At 53.2% G+C, this 17,629-nt stretch overlaps 2 protein-coding genes across 7 annotated transcripts in view; one reads left to right on the forward strand and one right to left on the reverse strand.

Moving 5' to 3' along the window:
* Positions 1 to 17,621, reverse strand: part of LOC104866588 — a 37,045-nt gene extending 19,424 nt beyond the window's left edge. For 2 of the 6 annotated variants that reach the window (XR_781478.3, XR_781479.3), the window contains exons 1-2: positions 17,529 to 17,621; positions 9,072 to 9,163 (exon numbers count right to left, since the gene is read on the reverse strand). Coding sequence is in view for 2 of the 6 variants with exons in the window: in XM_033767944.1 (XP_033623835.1) it covers positions 9,072 to 9,163; positions 9,971 to 9,987 (109 nt within the window). In the remaining 4 variants the exon portion in view is untranslated. Of the gene's footprint in view, positions 1 to 8,545; positions 8,764 to 9,071; positions 9,164 to 9,970; positions 10,137 to 10,354; positions 10,855 to 17,528 lie in introns of those variants that run through there. The other 4 variants (XR_004518699.1, XM_033767944.1, XM_010630719.3 and 1 more) reach the window with 4 other exon arrangements.
* Gprc5c (G protein-coupled receptor class C group 5 member C) overlaps positions 16,795 to 17,629 on the forward strand; it is an 18,679-nt gene continuing 17,844 nt past the window's right edge. The window contains exon 1 of the mRNA XM_010630718.3: positions 16,795 to 17,469. The gene's annotated coding sequence lies outside the window, so the exon portion shown is untranslated. The remainder of the gene's footprint in view (positions 17,470 to 17,629) is intronic.

The raw sequence follows: 17,629 nt of genomic DNA on the forward strand, positions 1-17,629 counted from the left end.
GTGACACCAGGATGAAGAGCAGAGGTGACCAAGGGGACAGTGGTCCCTCAGCCCCCAGCTGCTGGCTCCTATTCTGTATCTGGGAAGACTCCCAGCTCTGGCCTTTTGGGGAACCCCAGGAAAGATGGAAGGATGGGACAGCTGAGTCCTCTCTGAGCTGGTCGTGCAGTGCCAATATTACACTATTCACTACATTAAAGGACACCTCTGGGTTTTCTTCTTGTGCAATGGGATGATCTGCTTGGGGACAAGAAACCAATGGCTGTCAATCCCAGGGGCAAGAGCAGTGTACACAGCCTGGGCTGAAGGACTGCTCTTTCCGGCTCTACCACTGCCTTGCTGCTGGGCCTGGGCAAAGAACTTGACTTCTGTGAGTCCTTTTTGCCTGTAATCTGGCAGCTCTACAATATGACCTGCCCATCTCGTGGGATCATTGCAAGATGCGCATGATTGAGCATGGAACATTTCTGGAAAGATATAGCAAACCCAAATTATTCAGTGGCAGCCAGGCGTGGTGACGCACGCCTGTAATCCCAGCACTCGGGAGGCTGAGGCAGGAGGATCACTGTGAGTTCGAGACAAGCCTGGGCTACATAGTGAGTTCCAGGGCAGTCTCAACTACATAGTGAGACCCTGTCTCAAAAAACCAAAACAAAACCAAATTATTCAGTGGCTTCTCTTGGGAACAGAAGAAGGAAGTGAGTGGAGAAGAAGTCATGAGAATTAACATTTTCATCTTCAATTGTGATTTTATTTCTTTCTTCTTTGATACCAGGGATCAAACTCAGGTCCTTGCATTTGTGAGGCAGGCGCCAGAACCACTGAGGTAAATCCCCAGACCATCCCCCCCTTTTTTTTTGGTTTTTGGAGATAGGGTCTCACTCTATAGTTGAGACTTAGCTGGAACTCACTATGTAGCCCAGGCTGGTGGCAAACGCACAGGGATCCACCTGCCTCAGCCTCCCAAGTGCTGGGATTACAGCCCCCCCCCCTTAATACAGCGATTGAACCCAGATCTTTACAGTGAGCTGCACTTCCAGCCCTATTTATTTTTCTGAAAGAGTCTCAATAAATTATTCAAGCTGGTCTCAAAGCTGTAATCCTCTTGCCTCAGCCTTCTGAGTAGCCTACAAACTTTTTAATCATAAAAGGAATTCATATCTGTTTTTTGTTTTTTGTGACAAAGTCTCACTATGTAGTTCAGACTGGCCTCAAATTCACTGCAATCTTCCTGCCTCAGCCTCCCAAGTGTTGGGACCACAGGTGTGCACTACCAGACCCAGCATAGCTATTAAAAAAAAAGTCTGAAAGGCTGGATGTGTTGTCACTCACCTGAAATCCCAGCTACTCAGGAGGCTGTGGCAGGAGGATCACAAATTGGAGGCCAGCCTGGGCATATTAGCAAGACCCTGTTTCCAAATTTAAAAAATCTAAAGAGAGGGCTGGGAATTTAGCACAGTGGTTCCGCCACCTGCCTTGCAAGCACAAGGACCTGAGTTCAATCCCTGGTACTAAAAAAAAAAAAAAAGAAAGAAAAAGAAAAAAGAAAAAAAGCCTTGCCGGGCGTGGTGGCACACGCCTGTAGTCCCAGCACTTGGGAGGCTGAGGCAGGAGGATCACTGTGAGTTCGAGACCAGCCTGGGCTACACAGCGAGTTCCAGGTCAGTTTCAACTACGTAGTGAGACCCTCTCTCCAAAAACAAAACAAAACAAATCTAAAGGGCTGGGGGACGTGGCTCAGTTGTAGAGCATATGCTTTGTATGTGTGAGGCCCTGGGTTCCATCTGCAAAACCAAACTGGGCAACAACAAAACTCAGTTTATAAATGCTCACCACAGCGACTAAATATGGTGATACAATAATACATTTTGTGGTCTGCAAGAATTTTCCAGCCCTGCTAAACTGCTAGTTACTCTTCAAAGCCTGTGTTGAGTCACTCAGCCCAGCACTTATCACATGGGTTTCATAGCAGGACAGGCTGGGCCCCTGGGTATCTGAAATCTGAGGGTGCAGTGAAGTCATCCAGGGTGGGGGCCTGGGTTGGAGGGGTGGTAGTGGGAAGAGATGGCTCCATATGGCTGTTAGTTCAATTCCTCCCTCCTCGCTCAGGGCCTCCCAGGTAGGGAACATATGTTTCTCCCTGGTGATCTGGCTAGACCAGCTAGCAGGCAGATCTTGCAGTGCCAGAGAGAGGGACGCCGTGGAACAGACTGGAGTCAGCACGGAACACATTTTAAAAATCAATCACAGGGGCAGCAGCTCACTGGAGCAAGGGCTTGAGGCACTCTCCCCAGATGCACCCGGGTGTAGGGATGGCTCCGCAGCCTTCGTTGTCCAAGGCCTGACAGGGGCTGGCGTGCTTCCCCGGGAAGCGAAGAGCGGGACCGTGTGCACTTCACTTGTTTATTTGTGGTTCGAAGCCCGTGGCAGGTGAAATGGGTGTTTTGATTTCCCTCTGTGGCAGCGGTTTCCCCAGGACAGGCCCTCCTTTCTGAGTCCCCTTCAGATCCGGAACGTGACAGGGGTCCCAGCCCACAGAGAAGCCAGGACACTCCTGGAGCATGAAAGGGGGCTGCGTGGGGAGATCACTGCTGTTCCCAGTCGGGCAGTTGCTGGCTGTCACTCTGACCAGTGTCAGGAGAGCAGCCCCTGCCCCACCCCTGGGTCTCTCCCTAGAGGTGTTGAAGAGCCCAAACCCCTCCAGCCAGCTCTGAACCAGGTCAGTAATACAGCTTGAGCTGGTTTCAGGTGCAATTCACCTCCACCCCAGGCTCCTGCTGAGGGATTCGCCTCTGTCCCCAGGCTCCAGTTTTGGGTGTAGGGCAAGGGGAAAGTCCTTATATGCTAGGGAAAATTTCTGTCCTGTCCTGGTGCTGGGCACCTGGGGCAGAGAACCAGTTGTCCTGCTCTGGCGGCCTCTCAGGGCCTGAGGGGGTGCAGCTGCTGGCCAGTGCCAGGCTGGGGCCAGGGGTGAAGGACGGCACAGGTCCTGAGGTGCCACTGCAGCCCCCAGCCCTGCTCTGGTCCTGAACAGGTCTGCCCTTTGGGTTAAGACAGACATAAACACAGCTTCTCCAACAGACTATCTGATTTCAAACACAAATCCCTTCTCTGCTCTGTCTGTCCCTACAAAACCCCAGACAGGGATCACCTGATGGAGAGATCAGCCCGAGGACCTGCTGCCTTCCCGGATTCAGGGGCACACAGATGATTTCTTTAAAGGGCCAAAGTGAAAAGATAATTTGACTTTGTGTCCATGTGGCCTTCATCACAACTACATAGTTCTACACTTGTAGCACAAAAGCAGACACAGTCAATGTGACGATGCGTCAGGATGGCCGTGTTCCAATAAAACTTTATTTGTAAGGGTAAGTTCGGCTATCTTCCCTAACCTCTGGAACTACAGAGGATTCTCCAGTTTTCTAAGGGCCTGGCTGTCCACAGAGGCCGGAGACGAGGGCTTAGAACACATACATGTAGAGGAAGCAGGTGTTTGCTGAACAGAGCTGCCTTTAGAAAATCACCTGTCAGCTGGGTGTGGTGGCGCACGCCTATAATCCCAGGACTCCAGAGGCTGAGGCAAGAGGATCACTGTGAGTTCAAGGCCAGCCCGGGCTACATAGTGAGTTCAAGGTAGGCCTGAACTACATAGCAAGATCTTGTCTCAAAAAGAAAAGAAAATTGCCAGTCAATTCATGTTCTACCCTACCTCTCCAAGGGACATGTTCGTGACCCCATAAATCACCAAGGTGGGTCATGCAGGGTTCACAGAGGTGACACAAGGTGTGGCCCACCCCAGGGTGCAGGAATCTAGAGGACAGGCTGGAAGCCTGGTGAGGGACCATGGAGCAGATACTGCTGCTCTTAGTTACATCACTGTGGGTTTAGGGTTGGGCTGTGGCTGGCAAAAGGGTTCGAGCCTCAGGCTTGCTGCCACTTTGCAAACTGTGTGACCTTGGAAAGCTACTTAATCCCTCTCTACTTTAGCCTCCTTGTTTCCCTAAATCCCATTGCCCTCAGCAACCCAGCAGCACCTGAGTGACAGGAGGGCTGGGCCACTCGGTGGCTTTTCAGTGGTTTGTCTCACCTCACGTTCTCCAGCCAAGGCCCTTTTAAACTGGGCAGCTCAGGACATTGTCCCTTGCTCTGGGTGGTAGTGCCTCTCCAAAGGGGGCAGCTTCTTGTCGCTGCTTCCTAAGTCAGCTTGGGCTTTGTGACTGCTTTAAGCCAGAATACAGCAGGGTCAAATCGGGGTACTGCTGGGTCTCTACTGAGCCCGGAGAGGACTAGTGATTTCCCCCTGTTCATGGAGTCCTGAGCCACCATTTAAGAAGTCTGGGCCAGCGGAGCGTGGTGGTGCACGCCTGTAATCCCAGCACTCAGGAGGCCAAAGCAGGAGGAACACCGTGAGTTTACATAGTGAGTTCCAGGCCAGCCTGCACTACAGAGAGAGATGCTGTCTGGAAAGACAAGACAAGCAAGTGTAGGCCACACCACTGGAGAAAGAAGCCATATGGAGGAACCATGAGCTGTGTTAGTCAGATTTCTGTAGCTATGGTTTTTGTTTTGGTTTTTTGTTTCCTTGTTTTTTGAGACAGGGTCTCACTATGTAGTTGAGACTGCCCTGGAACTCACTATGTAGCCCAGGCTGGTCTCGAACTCACAGCGATCCTCCCGCCTCAGACTCCCGAGTGCTGGGATTACAGGCGTGCGCCACCACGCCTGGCAGATTTGTGTAGCCTTGATAAAATACTTATGAGAAACAAGTTAAATGAGGAAAAGTTTACTTCGCCATGGTTCCAGAAGCTGCAGTCCATGGACGGCTGATTCTGTTGTCTTGGGCCTGTAGTGAGGCAAAACATCATGGAGGAAGCTTGTGTGGAGCAAAGCTACTCACCTCACAGCAGCCAACAGACAGAGAGAGAGAAGGGGCGAGGGTCCCAATAGCCCCTCAAGGTACACGCCCAGTCAACTAACTTCCTTCCACTTCTCTAAAGTTTCTCCCAACAGCGCCATCTGCTTCAACACATGGCCTTGGGGGGCCATTTCTGATCCTGGCCAGGCCACCCCAACCAGATGGACCTTCAGGCGATCACAGTCCCAGCTTCTGTCTAACGCAACTGCACGGAGACTCCGAAGGAAGAACCCCCCACACAACCATGAGACCACACCACCATGAGATCAAAATAAATGATTGCTATAAACTCCTAAATCTAACCATTAGTTATGCCGAAGATTCTGAAAGATTTATCCCTAAAATCCCCTGTCCCATCTGTACTTGCTGGCTGTTTGGGACCTCAGATCTCCAAATCCACAGTCCCTCTCTAAGGATCTGACCCAGTGGCTTTCCTGGTGACCAACCCTGGGAACAGACAGAGTTGCTCTTTCTGGGATTGGTAAGAGACTCTTAAATTAAAATCAACAAATACTTGTAAAGCAGCTAGATTTTAGTGGCACTCCGAGGAGTCAGAAGCAGACTGCACCTTTGTTTTGAAAAGCATTTAATAGCTTTCCAAGTACCCTGGCCTGGCTAAGCTCCTCTCACCCATGACAACCTCGAAAAGCAGCATCCCCAGCATTCCTTTTGTTGTTGAGCAGGAAATGCCGTCACACTCGTCACAAACAGGAGTGGCAGAACCAAGGCCAGAAGCCAGGTTGTCTGACCACCTGTCCATAGGCTTCAGTGCTACATCTCTGCTGTCCCCAAGCCACCCCCGATAGCAGTTCTGGACCCAGTCAGGCCCATTTTTCAGAGGTTGGAGGAACAGAGAAGAACAGAAGGACACAAACTAGGCCATCGCCTGTGTCACTATGGGCGCTGGAGTCACTTCCTGGATTCACCCGTGGCTGTGCCCTTGCTCGTAATAATGTGGCCGTTACTTAGCTGCCGTGAGCTCAGGAGGAGGGGCCATGTTTTGTGACTGCCTGGCCTGATAGTGCACAGCAGAAGCGACCCTCTGTAATTTTGGAATCCAGATCGCAAAAATATATGCCAACTGCTGATCAAGGAACCACAGCATGAAGAGGCAAATGAAGTCACCCAGGTCACTGGAAGCAGAGGTAGGGCCAGAAGAAAACTCCACATTTTTCTGGCACACATCTCTAGGTTCCTGGTGTGGCTGAGGGGCCAGCGAGCATCAGGAATGAGAGCTGGGTAGTATTTCTTCGAGGTGTGCCGGCTCCCTGCCCAGAAACAGAACTTTTAGAGAAATGGTGGTTTCAGAAATATGGAGAGCAGCATGGACCACAGAGTTGCTGGTCGTCAGGAGAGGAAGTTCTGAGCAGGGTCTACCATGGCAAGAGTAACCAAGGAAGAAACAGAGACAAATTCGTTGACAGAATCCAGGATCCACAGAAAACCGTGAAGAAGTTTCAGTGGGATAGAGCAGCCCTGCCTGGATGAGTGACCCGGATGTCGCAGACTTTCAAAGTACCTTGCAGGATGGCCCACCTGTCCTTCCACACTGACCACCACCCTTTCCTCCTCTCCCATGACGACTTCTTCCTCCAGCCCCACTTCAGTGGAGATGATACTGGCCCATCTGTACACAGGGGCTTCACACATTACCTAGCGTGCCGTGCTCCCCGGAAATGATGTGTAGAAGCCCTACTCCCTGGTACCTGTCGCTATGACCTTATTTGTTTTGTTTTTTGGGACCGGGGATCGAACTCAGGACCTCATGCTTGCCAGGCAGACGCCGTGCCAACAAACTACATCCCCGGTCTGGTGTGAAAACGGCACTTTGGAAATAGCACTTTCCAGATGTCATCAAGAGAGAAAAGGTCCTATTACTTTAAGGTGGGCCCTATACCCGATGGGACGGGTGTCTGTACAAGAAGACTCTGAGAAGAAACACAGACACCCAGGGATGAAGCCATGTGACCAGAGAACCAGAGATTAGAGCAATGCCTGGCAAACCAAAGAATACCAATTTCTAGCAGCCACCAGAAGCTGAGGAAAGCAGGAAGGATTCTTCCCTAGATCCTTCAGTGGGAGTGTGGCCCTGCTGATACCTTGATTTGGGACTGCTGACCTCCAGGACTGTGAAAGAATAAACTCTTGTAATTTTAAGCCATGCAATTTATGCTGATTTATTTATTTTGTTTTGTTTCATGAGACAGGGTCTCACTGTGTAGTTCAGACTGCTCTGGAACTCACTGTGTGGCCCAGGCTGATCTTGAACTCACAGTGATCCTCCTGCCTCAGCCTCCCGAGTGCTGGGATTACAGGCATGCGCCACCACACCCGGTTTATGCTGATTTATTATTGTAGCCCCAGCACACTCATCATAGAGCCCGTTTACATCTATCAGGTGACTTGCTCTTCCTGGCCACCCTGCTAGTTGCTATATGTTCCTCTCTGTGACAGTCAGATTTCACGATGGCCCCAGGGGACCCCTGTGTAGTTCCTTTCAACACCAAAGAGGGCCTGCCTGTGTAACCACTAGGATAGTGTGGAAATGACGTCCTGCATGGGCCTTGCCTGCTTGGACCACTTCTCTGGGGAAAGGCCAACAGGCAGCTTGTGGAGCGGTCTATGTGGTGAGGACCTGCAGCCTCAGCCAACAGCCAGCTTCACGTGACCAAGCCCCCCTCGAGCCAATGATCCCACAGAGGCAGTGGATCCTGCAGATGACTGCTGCCCTGGCCGACCTGTAGAGTGCAGCCCCACAAGACATCCTGGTCCAGGACTGGGGATTTAGCTCAGTGGCTAAAGGCTCAAGGCCACCTGCCTTGCAGATACAAGGTCCCAAGTTCAATCCCCAGTACAAAAAAAAAAAAAAAAAAAGAAGACCGCCTGGTCCAGACCCTCCATCCGAGTGCTTGTGCCCTGTTCTGTGTAGCTAACTCACACATCTTTCCCACCTGATAAGGTGCAGCTTACATAGCGGTTAAGAGTCAAAATCAGAAGTAAACCATCACTGAACTAGCTACTGACCTTGAATATTGTTTCAGCCTCCCTGAGTATCCTCATGTAGTTGGTAGAATAACTCCTCCTATCTTTTGTTTTGTTTTGGTGCAGTACCAGGGGTCGAACTCAGGACCTTGTGCACCACTAAGCTAAACCCCTGGCCCTAATTGCTCCTATCTAATAAGAATGTTGGGAGGGATCAAGAAGTTAGTGTATAGCTTCTAATAGTTCTGTTTGGTGTTATGATATGGGTCAGAAAGCCGTGTAAGGGAGTAAAAAGAGCTATGCACCCCAGTCACTCCAGGGCAGGCTGAGTCCTGAACCCAGGTCTCTTGACTCCCTGAACAGGTCCTCCTATTCTAACCGGATCCCAAGAGCAGAATGGCAGAGGTAGGCAGATGTCCTGTGAGTTTAGAATCTGTAGAATTGCCAAAGCTGTGCATAACGGCGCAGGCCCGTAATCCTGCTGCTACTCGGGAGGTTGACGCAGGAATGACTGCAAGTTGAAGGTCAGCCTCGGCAACTTAGTGAGAAAAAGAAAGAAAGAATAAAGAAAGAGAGAACAGAACTTCTAGAAGTCCTGCCCACTGCAGGTCACTAGTGTCGGTGCCTTGTCCACAGCTGGCTGTGTACCCTGTGTTGAGGTCAGGGAGAGCAGTCGGTGGGGCCAGACTGTAGCTCGGTCCTGGCACAGGGAAAACAGCTCCTGGTGCCCTGTGGGAACGCTGTTAGGAAGGTGCACAAAAGCAGGTCGACAGCGGGCTGAGCTTTCCGTGAGCGCCTTTTTGGATCACATTTCATGCCACAGCAGGTCCAAGGACAGGGAAGGAGCCAGGCTGCTGCTTGCAGACCTAGTTAGGAACGACCAGGAGAACGAGACAACTGTTTTGAAATGCAATACGGTATTAGGGCGAAAGGGCTGCTGGGAAGAAATCTCTTTTGCACCAGCTTCGGTAGTTTAAACTGATCAAAATGACCTTGGATGAGCACAGGCCCAGGAGCCATGGGCTTCCCTACGAGAAGTTCCTGCTCTCTTTTCCCTTTTGTGCCTGTAGCCTCTACCTCACACTCGATAGCAAGAAGCAGAGAGCCATTCTGTGGTGAAACCAGGAGGGCAGTAGGGCAGCAATGAGAAAAGTCAGTGGCAAGTGAATTTTACCTTTGAGTGAGCAGTATCGCCTATGAAAATTGGATGCAAAGAACCTCCAGGTGTGCTTGTAGCGGTCTGATGACTGCTGGCCAGGTGTAGCCCTTTGGAAAACATGGAGGCAGGTTACTAGGCGTCATTCTCCCCAGATGGTCATCACCAAGACATAAAATGTCCCGTAGTAGCATCCAAGGCCCTCAGGTCACTGGCTTGCTGCTTCTCTGCAGCGTGACCATTTCTGGAAGGAGGAGCTTGTGTGCAAAGGGGCAAGACCAGATGCCAACAGAAAATAACCCAATGATAAGTCCCTTCGATGTCCAGGAAGAGGACCCATCTCCAGAAACACGCATTGAAATTCTGCCCCCAGAAGTACATGCATTTAATCAGATTGCCCTCCTACTACACACCGTCCAATAACAGCTGCCTCAGCTCTGCTTTTAGCATTAACTTCCTATCCAAAATGTATTTGGAGCCGGGCGTGTAGTCCCAGCACTTGGGAGGCTGAGTCAGGAGGATCACCACAAGTTCAAGGCCAGCCTGGACTACACAGTGAGACCTGGTCTCAAATAAATAATAAATACGAACCAAAATGGATTTGTTTTCAGTAGCTCTCACTTTATGAGACCTCAATTACCTGTTGTGCTTGCTAAAATAGATTCTGAACTAACAGGTTCGGAAATCTAGAAGCTCCCAGGCAACTGTGAAGAAAGTGAGCCTTGAGCTTCAAGGAACCGGGCAGCCCTAGATGGGAGATTTTCAGGCAGGGCTAGAAGATAGGTGGGGAAGGGGACAAGAGAACACGGGAAAGGAGATGTCTGGTAGCAACCAGGGTGTTTGGTGACCACTCCTTCTCCAGAAGTGGGGCGGAGATCCACTACTCAGGAGGAATCAGAGAAAGGCCGGCCTCTCACCTCCGGGAATGCTTCATTCTGGACCCGCCTTGGTCCCCTTCTGCTCATCCTCCAAAGTCCACTGTTCTCCAAACAGGGGCGGCCCTGCTCCGTCTGGCCAGAGCCCTTCACAGGGCCGTGTGTGTCCCTGTGGTGCTTTTTATCCCGCCATTAAGTTACTGGTACACTTAAAGCAAATAATACAGTTACAGTTTTCATTGGGACCTTGTACCTTTACATGATATGTCTTGGTTCTTATTTTTCCCCATACTCCTGCTCTCCCTTGACGCCCTTCACCCTTCCCTAACCCTGTGGCGTTTTGCCTGTTTCTTCTTCCTTTACTTCTAGCTGATTTTAGCAATTCTTTCCAGCCTGGCCTCACTGGTTCCCAAAGCCAGTGCACACCTTTAAGCTGTCTGGGGGTGTGGGCGTCCAGCAGGTTCAGAGGCTCCTCGCCTGTGGATCGAGAACCAGTGGTCGGAAAAGGGGTCCAGGTATCTGCTGTGTAAACAAATAACCCGCCCCACTCCGAAGCTCACAGCGCACTTCGAGCATACCCATGCGCCAGGCCCCTACCATGCATGTGGTGCTGCTTTCTCCCGCCCAACTGCACAGCAGCAGGGAAGGAGCCAGAGACAAACAGCTCCCAAATCACCGAGCTCCACCAGCAGCTCCCGGGTTGGTGGCTTCGTTCTATTTCCATGTGATCCTTCCAGGCAGGGGTTCTTATCCCATTCTACAGATGGGCAAGCTCTGTGCTCTTTAGACTCCTCTCCTGTCCTTTCCAGCTCTGTGAACTTTCTGTGCATCAGCATGTGACCCCGGATAAGCTCTGTCCCATCCTGGCCTCTGGATCTAAACCCCAGATCATAAACCCCAGGGTTTTCTGAGAAGGGCTCTCCAAAACCAGACTTAAGTCTCTTCTTCTAGGTTGGGCTTGCTTACGGCTCTAACCTTTCGTCACTCAAAGTCATGCTGTTTATTGCTTCCATCGCAGAACTTGAAAAAGAAAAAAGGCACTCAGTGGAATCCCCCATAAACTGGATTTAACTGGGAGGAATGATACCAGAAAGGCTACGAATGTGTTAATGTGGCAGGGTGGATATGGGGACAAATCGTAAAACTGAAGGAAAAGGACTGTGGGCCTGTGAGTGACAACAAGAATGAGGGCTGGTGCACCCGAGGGCTGCCCAGGGCCCACTTTAGCATGACCACAACTGCCATTAAGCCCCTCCAACTCGCAGTCAGTGGTTCTAAGCTCTGCCTAATGGCTGAACCCTGCCTTCTCATCAGAGGGGAGGAGAGCAGCCTGGAAACCAAGGGGCTGAAGTTTCAGCTGCTGCCGGCCTTCCAGGGCCCCATCATGCTCCCAGAATAGCGCGCCAGATTCCCGGCAGCCCAGGCTACCCCGCCGCTGGCTTCCGGAGAGGGAGACAGTCAATCCCCAAGTAGTGTTGCTAACAGCCGGGACTGGCCTCCACCCAGAAGCCAGCTGGCTGGTTGTGCCCTGCCTGCCCGCCCCTCCCTGCTGGAGGCACCGTCCTGGTGAGCATGGGCATGTCTGCCCCATGCTCCATGTCCCACTAACCAGCGGGGATTGTGACCCCATCACCAGAGGTCTGGCCTGGGTTCAAGAGTTGGGTGGTCTCAAAGCCTAAGTGAGGGGTCCGGGCAGGGAGAGGGTCTTTTATTTTGTTTTTTAGTTTTTTGAGAAAGGTCTCTCTGCATAATCCAGACAGGTCACGGTGCTCACAGTGTAGTCTTGGCTGGCCTCAAATTTATGGCAATCCTCCTGCCTCAGCCTCCCAAGTGCTGTGATTACAGGCATGAGCCACCGCGCCCGGCAGGAAGAGGGTCCTTTGAAGACTTTGCTGAATGAGGGAGAGGCTGGTGGAGGCCGCAGAGCATGAAGAGCGCGTGTTAGCACCAGCGGCCATGGCCCACCAGCAGAGGAACAGGGATGCAGAACAAAGAAGGCGGACACGCAGCCCCGCACAGGCAGACAGTGGCCCCATGCGCCGTGGTCCTGGGGCTGGCTGCTGAAGGCAAAGGGACGTTGGAAAATGGGAGCAGCCGGGCCCATCGCTGGCTGGACAGTAGGTCTGCCGGGCCTCTAGGATCTTCCTTAGGCCCCTGTAGATCCTTCTCCAGTCAGTGCCCTTGCAAATGTTAAGTGAGGCTTTGCTATGAGCAAAAGAGACACACACACCTTTTCCCTCCAAGCTTACACCTGAGTTAGGGACAGAACGCACACATAAATAACCATCCCTCATGCAGAAAATGGTAAAGGCTGCCCTCCCCCTTAGAGAAAACGGATAGCCTCTCTCAGCTCTTGGCCAATCAATCCAATCCATCCAACAATCTTTAATGCCCATGGTGTGGGTGTACAAAGCACTATGCCAGGGGCCGCCAGGAAAGAGAGGCCTGGAATCTGGTGCTCATCCCCTTCAGGGCCTGTCACGGAATCGGGGAGGCAGAAGACTTATGCCTAGGCCACAAGGAAGTGGGGAGGGAGGGTGATAGGGAAGAGCGGGTACAATCACGGCGCTCACGTGCAGGTACGGAAACGTCACAGTGAAACCCATTATTCGGTGCGATTAACATATGTTAATAATTATGAGACAAATGCAAATACATAATGAGCAATGCAAATGATGTACAACCAGCAAGTGCGTGCGAGCCAGAGGGGAGCTCCAGGGAGAAAGATTAAGAGGATCACCAGTTTCAGTTCCATAGACCCGAGGGCTTAAAAGGAGGGCATTCTATGACAGGCTGAGGGAAGGGGGCTGGCATCCCAGACTGAGAGTTGGGGAACAAGGTGGGCAAATTATAGCAAGGCAATGAGGGAAGCCTCTTGGACCAGAAAAACCACTTCCTGTGAAGAAGAGGAAGGAGCCCCATTTGGGTACAGGTGGCAGAGGACTTGAATGCCTGGCCCGGGAGTTTGAACTTTCCCTTAAAGGCGTGGAAGATGTCCTGATCAGAGCGCCATAGTGGAGACAGAGACCGGCCCAACGCTGGACGGGGGTTTGCAGAGTGACTGGAGGGGAGATCGCAAGCAAGGTGAGCAGCCTGGGTGTGACAGCAGGTTCATTCGTCCCTCCAGCGTGTTCACAGACTGGACAGACTTCTGAAGGGAGGGCACTGCATGCTGCGTGGTGACACATTTCCTCTTTGGTTTTGGAAGGGCCGGGTGGGTTGAGTGGCCTGAACGCCTGAACCTTTGGCTTTGAGGCCTGGCTCTTAGGACTCACTTAATCTGTTGCTGGAGGCTGGCCAGACCTGGGCAGCTCAGAAAACCTAGTTCTGTTCTCCCCAGGGAGCTGGTTGGTGGCCACTGGGCCATAGACAGGGAAGAAAGGATAAGGGAGATGCAGGTTCTGTGCAAGGGTTCACCATCAGGTGACATTCCAGCGGGTTCTGCCTGAAGCCTGCTTCCGGGCGCATTTCTAGGGGTCACCCATGGGCAGTGGACCATGGTCAATGAATGTCTAACTCACCGGCCCATGGGTCCTTGCTTCTTAAAGGGCCATCATGGCTCCCGAGTCCTCTCAAAAACAAAACAAGGCAATCTCTGCAGCTCCAATCAGGAAGTCCTATGAGCCCCACAGTAACCAGTTAAAACAGGGCCTGGGAGAGGTGAAATACAAACTATTTACCAGTAGGTTGTATAGAGTTCCAGGGAGCCAGGAGCCCCACCCTGAGCTCGGTGAGAGGCTATTCCCACTCCATTGGGGCCGGGCTGCAAGAGCAGGACCCCTGGCCTCCCAAGAATGGGGAGCAGACCTCCCACTCCATGGCTCCCCTAGGCAATTCTGGGAGCTGATTGTCAGGATGCCTGCTCCCCAGGCAAACTGGGAAGTCCGTCAAGGGGACAAACTGACCTGGGTCTCCAGTTCCCAGCCCTGGGCTCTGGGGCAGGGACTTGCTAGCTGGCCCAGAAGAGGTGGCCTTCTTCTGCAGGTGAGGGGCTTACTACTGCCCTGGAAGGCCTCACACTGGGGGGCATATAAGTGGGGCACTGTATGTAAGGCTGGGGTGGGGGTGTCAGCCCCAGAATAGTGGCTATTCCACAAATGAAGACATCTACCACCTGTCAGGCTATGTGCCAGATGCTGGGGACAAGATGAGTGAGATGAATCCCTGCTCTTAATATGGCGAAGTCTAATTTAGAAGGTTAATTATGCTAGGTGTGGTGGCACACGCCTGTAATTCCAGCACTCAGGAGGCTGAGGCAGGGGGATTACTGGGAGTTCGAAGCCAGCCTGGGCTACCTAGTGAGTTCAAGGCCAGCCTGAGCTATATAATCTGTTAAAAAAAAAAGAAAGAAAGAAAGAAAGAAGAAAAGGTTGATTATGACACGATAGGATAAATGATAAATGGATAATGGGTAAAAAGACCACACATGGTGGTCCTTTCTCAGAAATTAAAAATTCTTCCCAGAGGAGGGGATATCAAGGTGGAGCAGATGTTCAAAAATCTTTGTTCAGAAGCAACAGGGGCCAGGAAAGATAGGACTGCGAGGCACAGATGTGATCTCAGAGTATGGTACAACAAGGCACTTCTGCGGATGGTGAAACGGAACGGAGAGAATGGTGAAGTCGTTGCTGCAGGAGTGGGGATTCAAACAGTTGGGCTTCCTGAGCAGGAAGCACGCATGCCAGCTTCGTGGGAAGAACACTTTAAACAGGGTACATTTCGGGGGTGTGTTTTACCCCCGCTTCCTGAGTAGAGGGTAGAAGGAAGTGGGGCTCAGAGAGATGGGGGATTTGCCTTGCCACCCAGCTGGCAGGTGTCACCCAGGGCCTCCTCAAATCTCACACTTCTCAGACTCCTTGATTCGGGGCCCTCTGGAAGCTCAGCGAAGGAATCTGACTGTCTAAATGGGGGGCAGGGGGTGCGAGTGGGGGGGACAGGAACAGCAGTATACATGTTCCTCCACAAGCCAGTAACTTCAGGAGCACTTGGAACTGAGAGTGTTGTTTTTGGAGAAAATGGGCGTTCATCGTGGGTCCCTTGCCCAATGGGTTATTCCATCGGGTGGGGGCACTGGTGACTGTGGCTCAAGTCTTAGAAAGCAGCACGCCGCCACAGAACTGCCCTCTGGTGCAGTCTGGCTGCCCAAGGGGCGCAGCGCCGTGCCCCATGCTCTGACTCACCGGGTCCCCAGCTTGTCTCCCTATTCTGAACGAGCACAGACCCCAGGGGACTAATGCATGGAGAACCCAACAGGGACCCTGGTGACCCAGAGGCCCGGGTCACCTGTGCTGAGGGACTTGCTTGGTGCTTTGAAGGCAGATCTTGTTCCAGAAGGGAGCAGGGTGAACAGGGAAGCTAAACAGTGCTCAGAAACTGCCCTACATTCCACAGCCAGCTGCCTGAGAGGCAGGCTAGAAGGGCAAGGCTAAGCCCCTACATCGGGCTCTTTCCAACACCCCAGCCCTCGCCTCGTCTGGCCAGGCGTGCAGGCAGGCGCAAATGCTGTGGTTTTGGAGAACTTTTACGTGGGGAAAAGAGGCTCACGAAGCTGGAAGGCAAATTATTTTTCTGGTTGTTGTTGTTGTTGTTGTTGTTGTTGTTGTTGTTTGAGACAGGGTCTCACTATGTAGTTGAGACTGATCTGGAACTCACTATGTAGCCCAGGCTGGTCTTGAACTCACAGCAATCCTCCTGCCTCAGCCTCCCAAGTGCTGGGATTACAAGTGTGAGCCACCACGCTCGGCTGGAAGGCAGATTGAAACCACCACTCATCTTCCCCTCCTGAAGGTCCCTGTCTTCCTGTCTCTGTCCCCTGGCTCTTACTGGCCTTTCACATATGCTAGTGACGTCTCCTCCCAGCCGACCGAGTTGGACACTACTTGCCCGGTTAAGGAAAAGTGGTTAGAACCCAGGATGACTTACTTATGCAACACCCTGAGGCCTGGCTGGCCATTTGCCTTTCCAGCCTGGCACCACAGCCCCCAGCCCCACTCAAGGGTTTGTCCCCTCGGCAGGAGGTCCCTGACTCTTAGGGTGGGAGGTGCATTTAGGAGAGGGAAAAGAGGAGTAAGTCACAGCTCTGTGTCAGCCACGCGCTGCTCCAACAATTCTGTGCTTGCCACTTTCCCCAGGGCAGCCCGCGAGGGCAGAGCACAGAAAGAGACACAGGCTTCCCCAAAGTCAGGGCCTCACTGCCAGCCTCCTCGGCTAAGCAAACATTCATTCCCTCCTGGAATCAGAAAGGCCGGTGTTCGGTGTGCGAAGGGAGGAACCGGCCTGAGGTTTATCGCTCCGGCAACTCGGGTGATTCATTGAGTTTAGACTCCAGGCTGTCATAGACGAAGGCAGGCAAACAAACAGCCCCGGTGGTACCCGCCCCTTTCCCTGCCTGCCCCCACCTGGCTGCCCCTTTGCCCGTGACCAGCTGCCTCCCCTCCCCCTCACGAGCACTCAGGGTTGAGCAAACAGCCGAGGCCCCTAGGGCCTCCAGCACACCAACCAGGCCTTGCGCCGCTGGGCCGGCTTCCCAGGGGAAGACGCCGGAAAATCTCTTGTTTACTGGACTAGAAAGATCCCAAGCAGTATTTGCTTCCCCATTTCTGTGGTCCCCTTTCAGCAGAGTCCAGAGCCTGAGGAGAAAGGGTGACAACCGTTGATCCATCCTGGGCAGGAAGTGGGGTGGGGCACAGGGAACCCGAACTCGTGGAAAGGTCCTGGGGCCACGGAAGGGCCAGGACTCAGAGTCGGGGCTAACCTGGCCTGTAGCACAGAGAAAGCGCGGGGGAGGAGGGGTGCCGTGGGGCGGGGCGGGCTGAACACTGCACGGGGGAGCCGAACTGAGAGCGCTAATTAAGACAATTCCGAACCGGGACGCGGGGCGCAAGGAGAGGAGCGTGCTTCGAGTGGGCCGTGTCTAGAGCTGTCGCGCGAAACCCGAGCGCGGGGTAGTCAGGCCCTGGGCGGCGTTTGCCCAAGGTACCCCGCAGCTGTTCAGGGCTCTGCCCCACGAGGTTGGGGGCGCGCGCAGGTGGCGTTCCCCCGCAATCTCGGGACCGAAGTCTCAGGGAAGGTCGCGCGCGCGTGGAAGAGGTGGACGCTCGGTGTGGGGTGTCCACGTGTGCAAGCTCCGGAGGGAAGCGCTCGAGGGAGGCGTGACAAAGACGGACTTTGTGTCCTGCGGGTGCGCCTAGCTCCAGCCCGGAGCAGCCGACAGTGCCCGGCGATTGTCTCAAGGGACAGCCGGGACGGAGGGGACAAAGGCTGGGTGTCCGCCACCAGAGAGCCGCGCCAAAGCAGCCCTCGCGCAGTCGGTTGCGCGAGACCGCTAGGAGATGAGGAGTTCGAGAGCCTGCCCCGGGGGCGAGCCGAGCTGTACCCCAAACAGCTTTCCAGAGAGAAAGCCGAGTCCCGTAAGTGCGCGCGAGTGTGCGCGCGCCCGCGTGCGGGGGGCGTGGCAGTAAACAGCAACAACCCGAAGCCAGCTGGGGCCGAAACTCCGATCTCCCTTCCCGGCCCGACTGTGCGACTCGCCGAGCCTGGAGGTGAGTCGCGCCTCGAGGGCGGGGCGGGCTTTGTCACCGTGTAAACGGATTTCACGTACCTGGAGCTCGGCGGGCGCTCGGTGAGCGCCCTGAATGGAGGTGATGTCACGGTGATGCAGGCCGGCCCAGCCTCGCCGAAAGAAAGGAGCGAGGAGCGGAG

The sequence above is a fragment of the Fukomys damarensis genome, unplaced genomic scaffold, assembly GCF_012274545.1.
Source record: "Fukomys damarensis isolate Sample0158 unplaced genomic scaffold, DMR_v1.0_HiC HiC_scaffold_23, whole genome shotgun sequence".
Taxonomy (NCBI): Eukaryota; Metazoa; Chordata; class Mammalia; order Rodentia; family Bathyergidae; genus Fukomys; species Fukomys damarensis.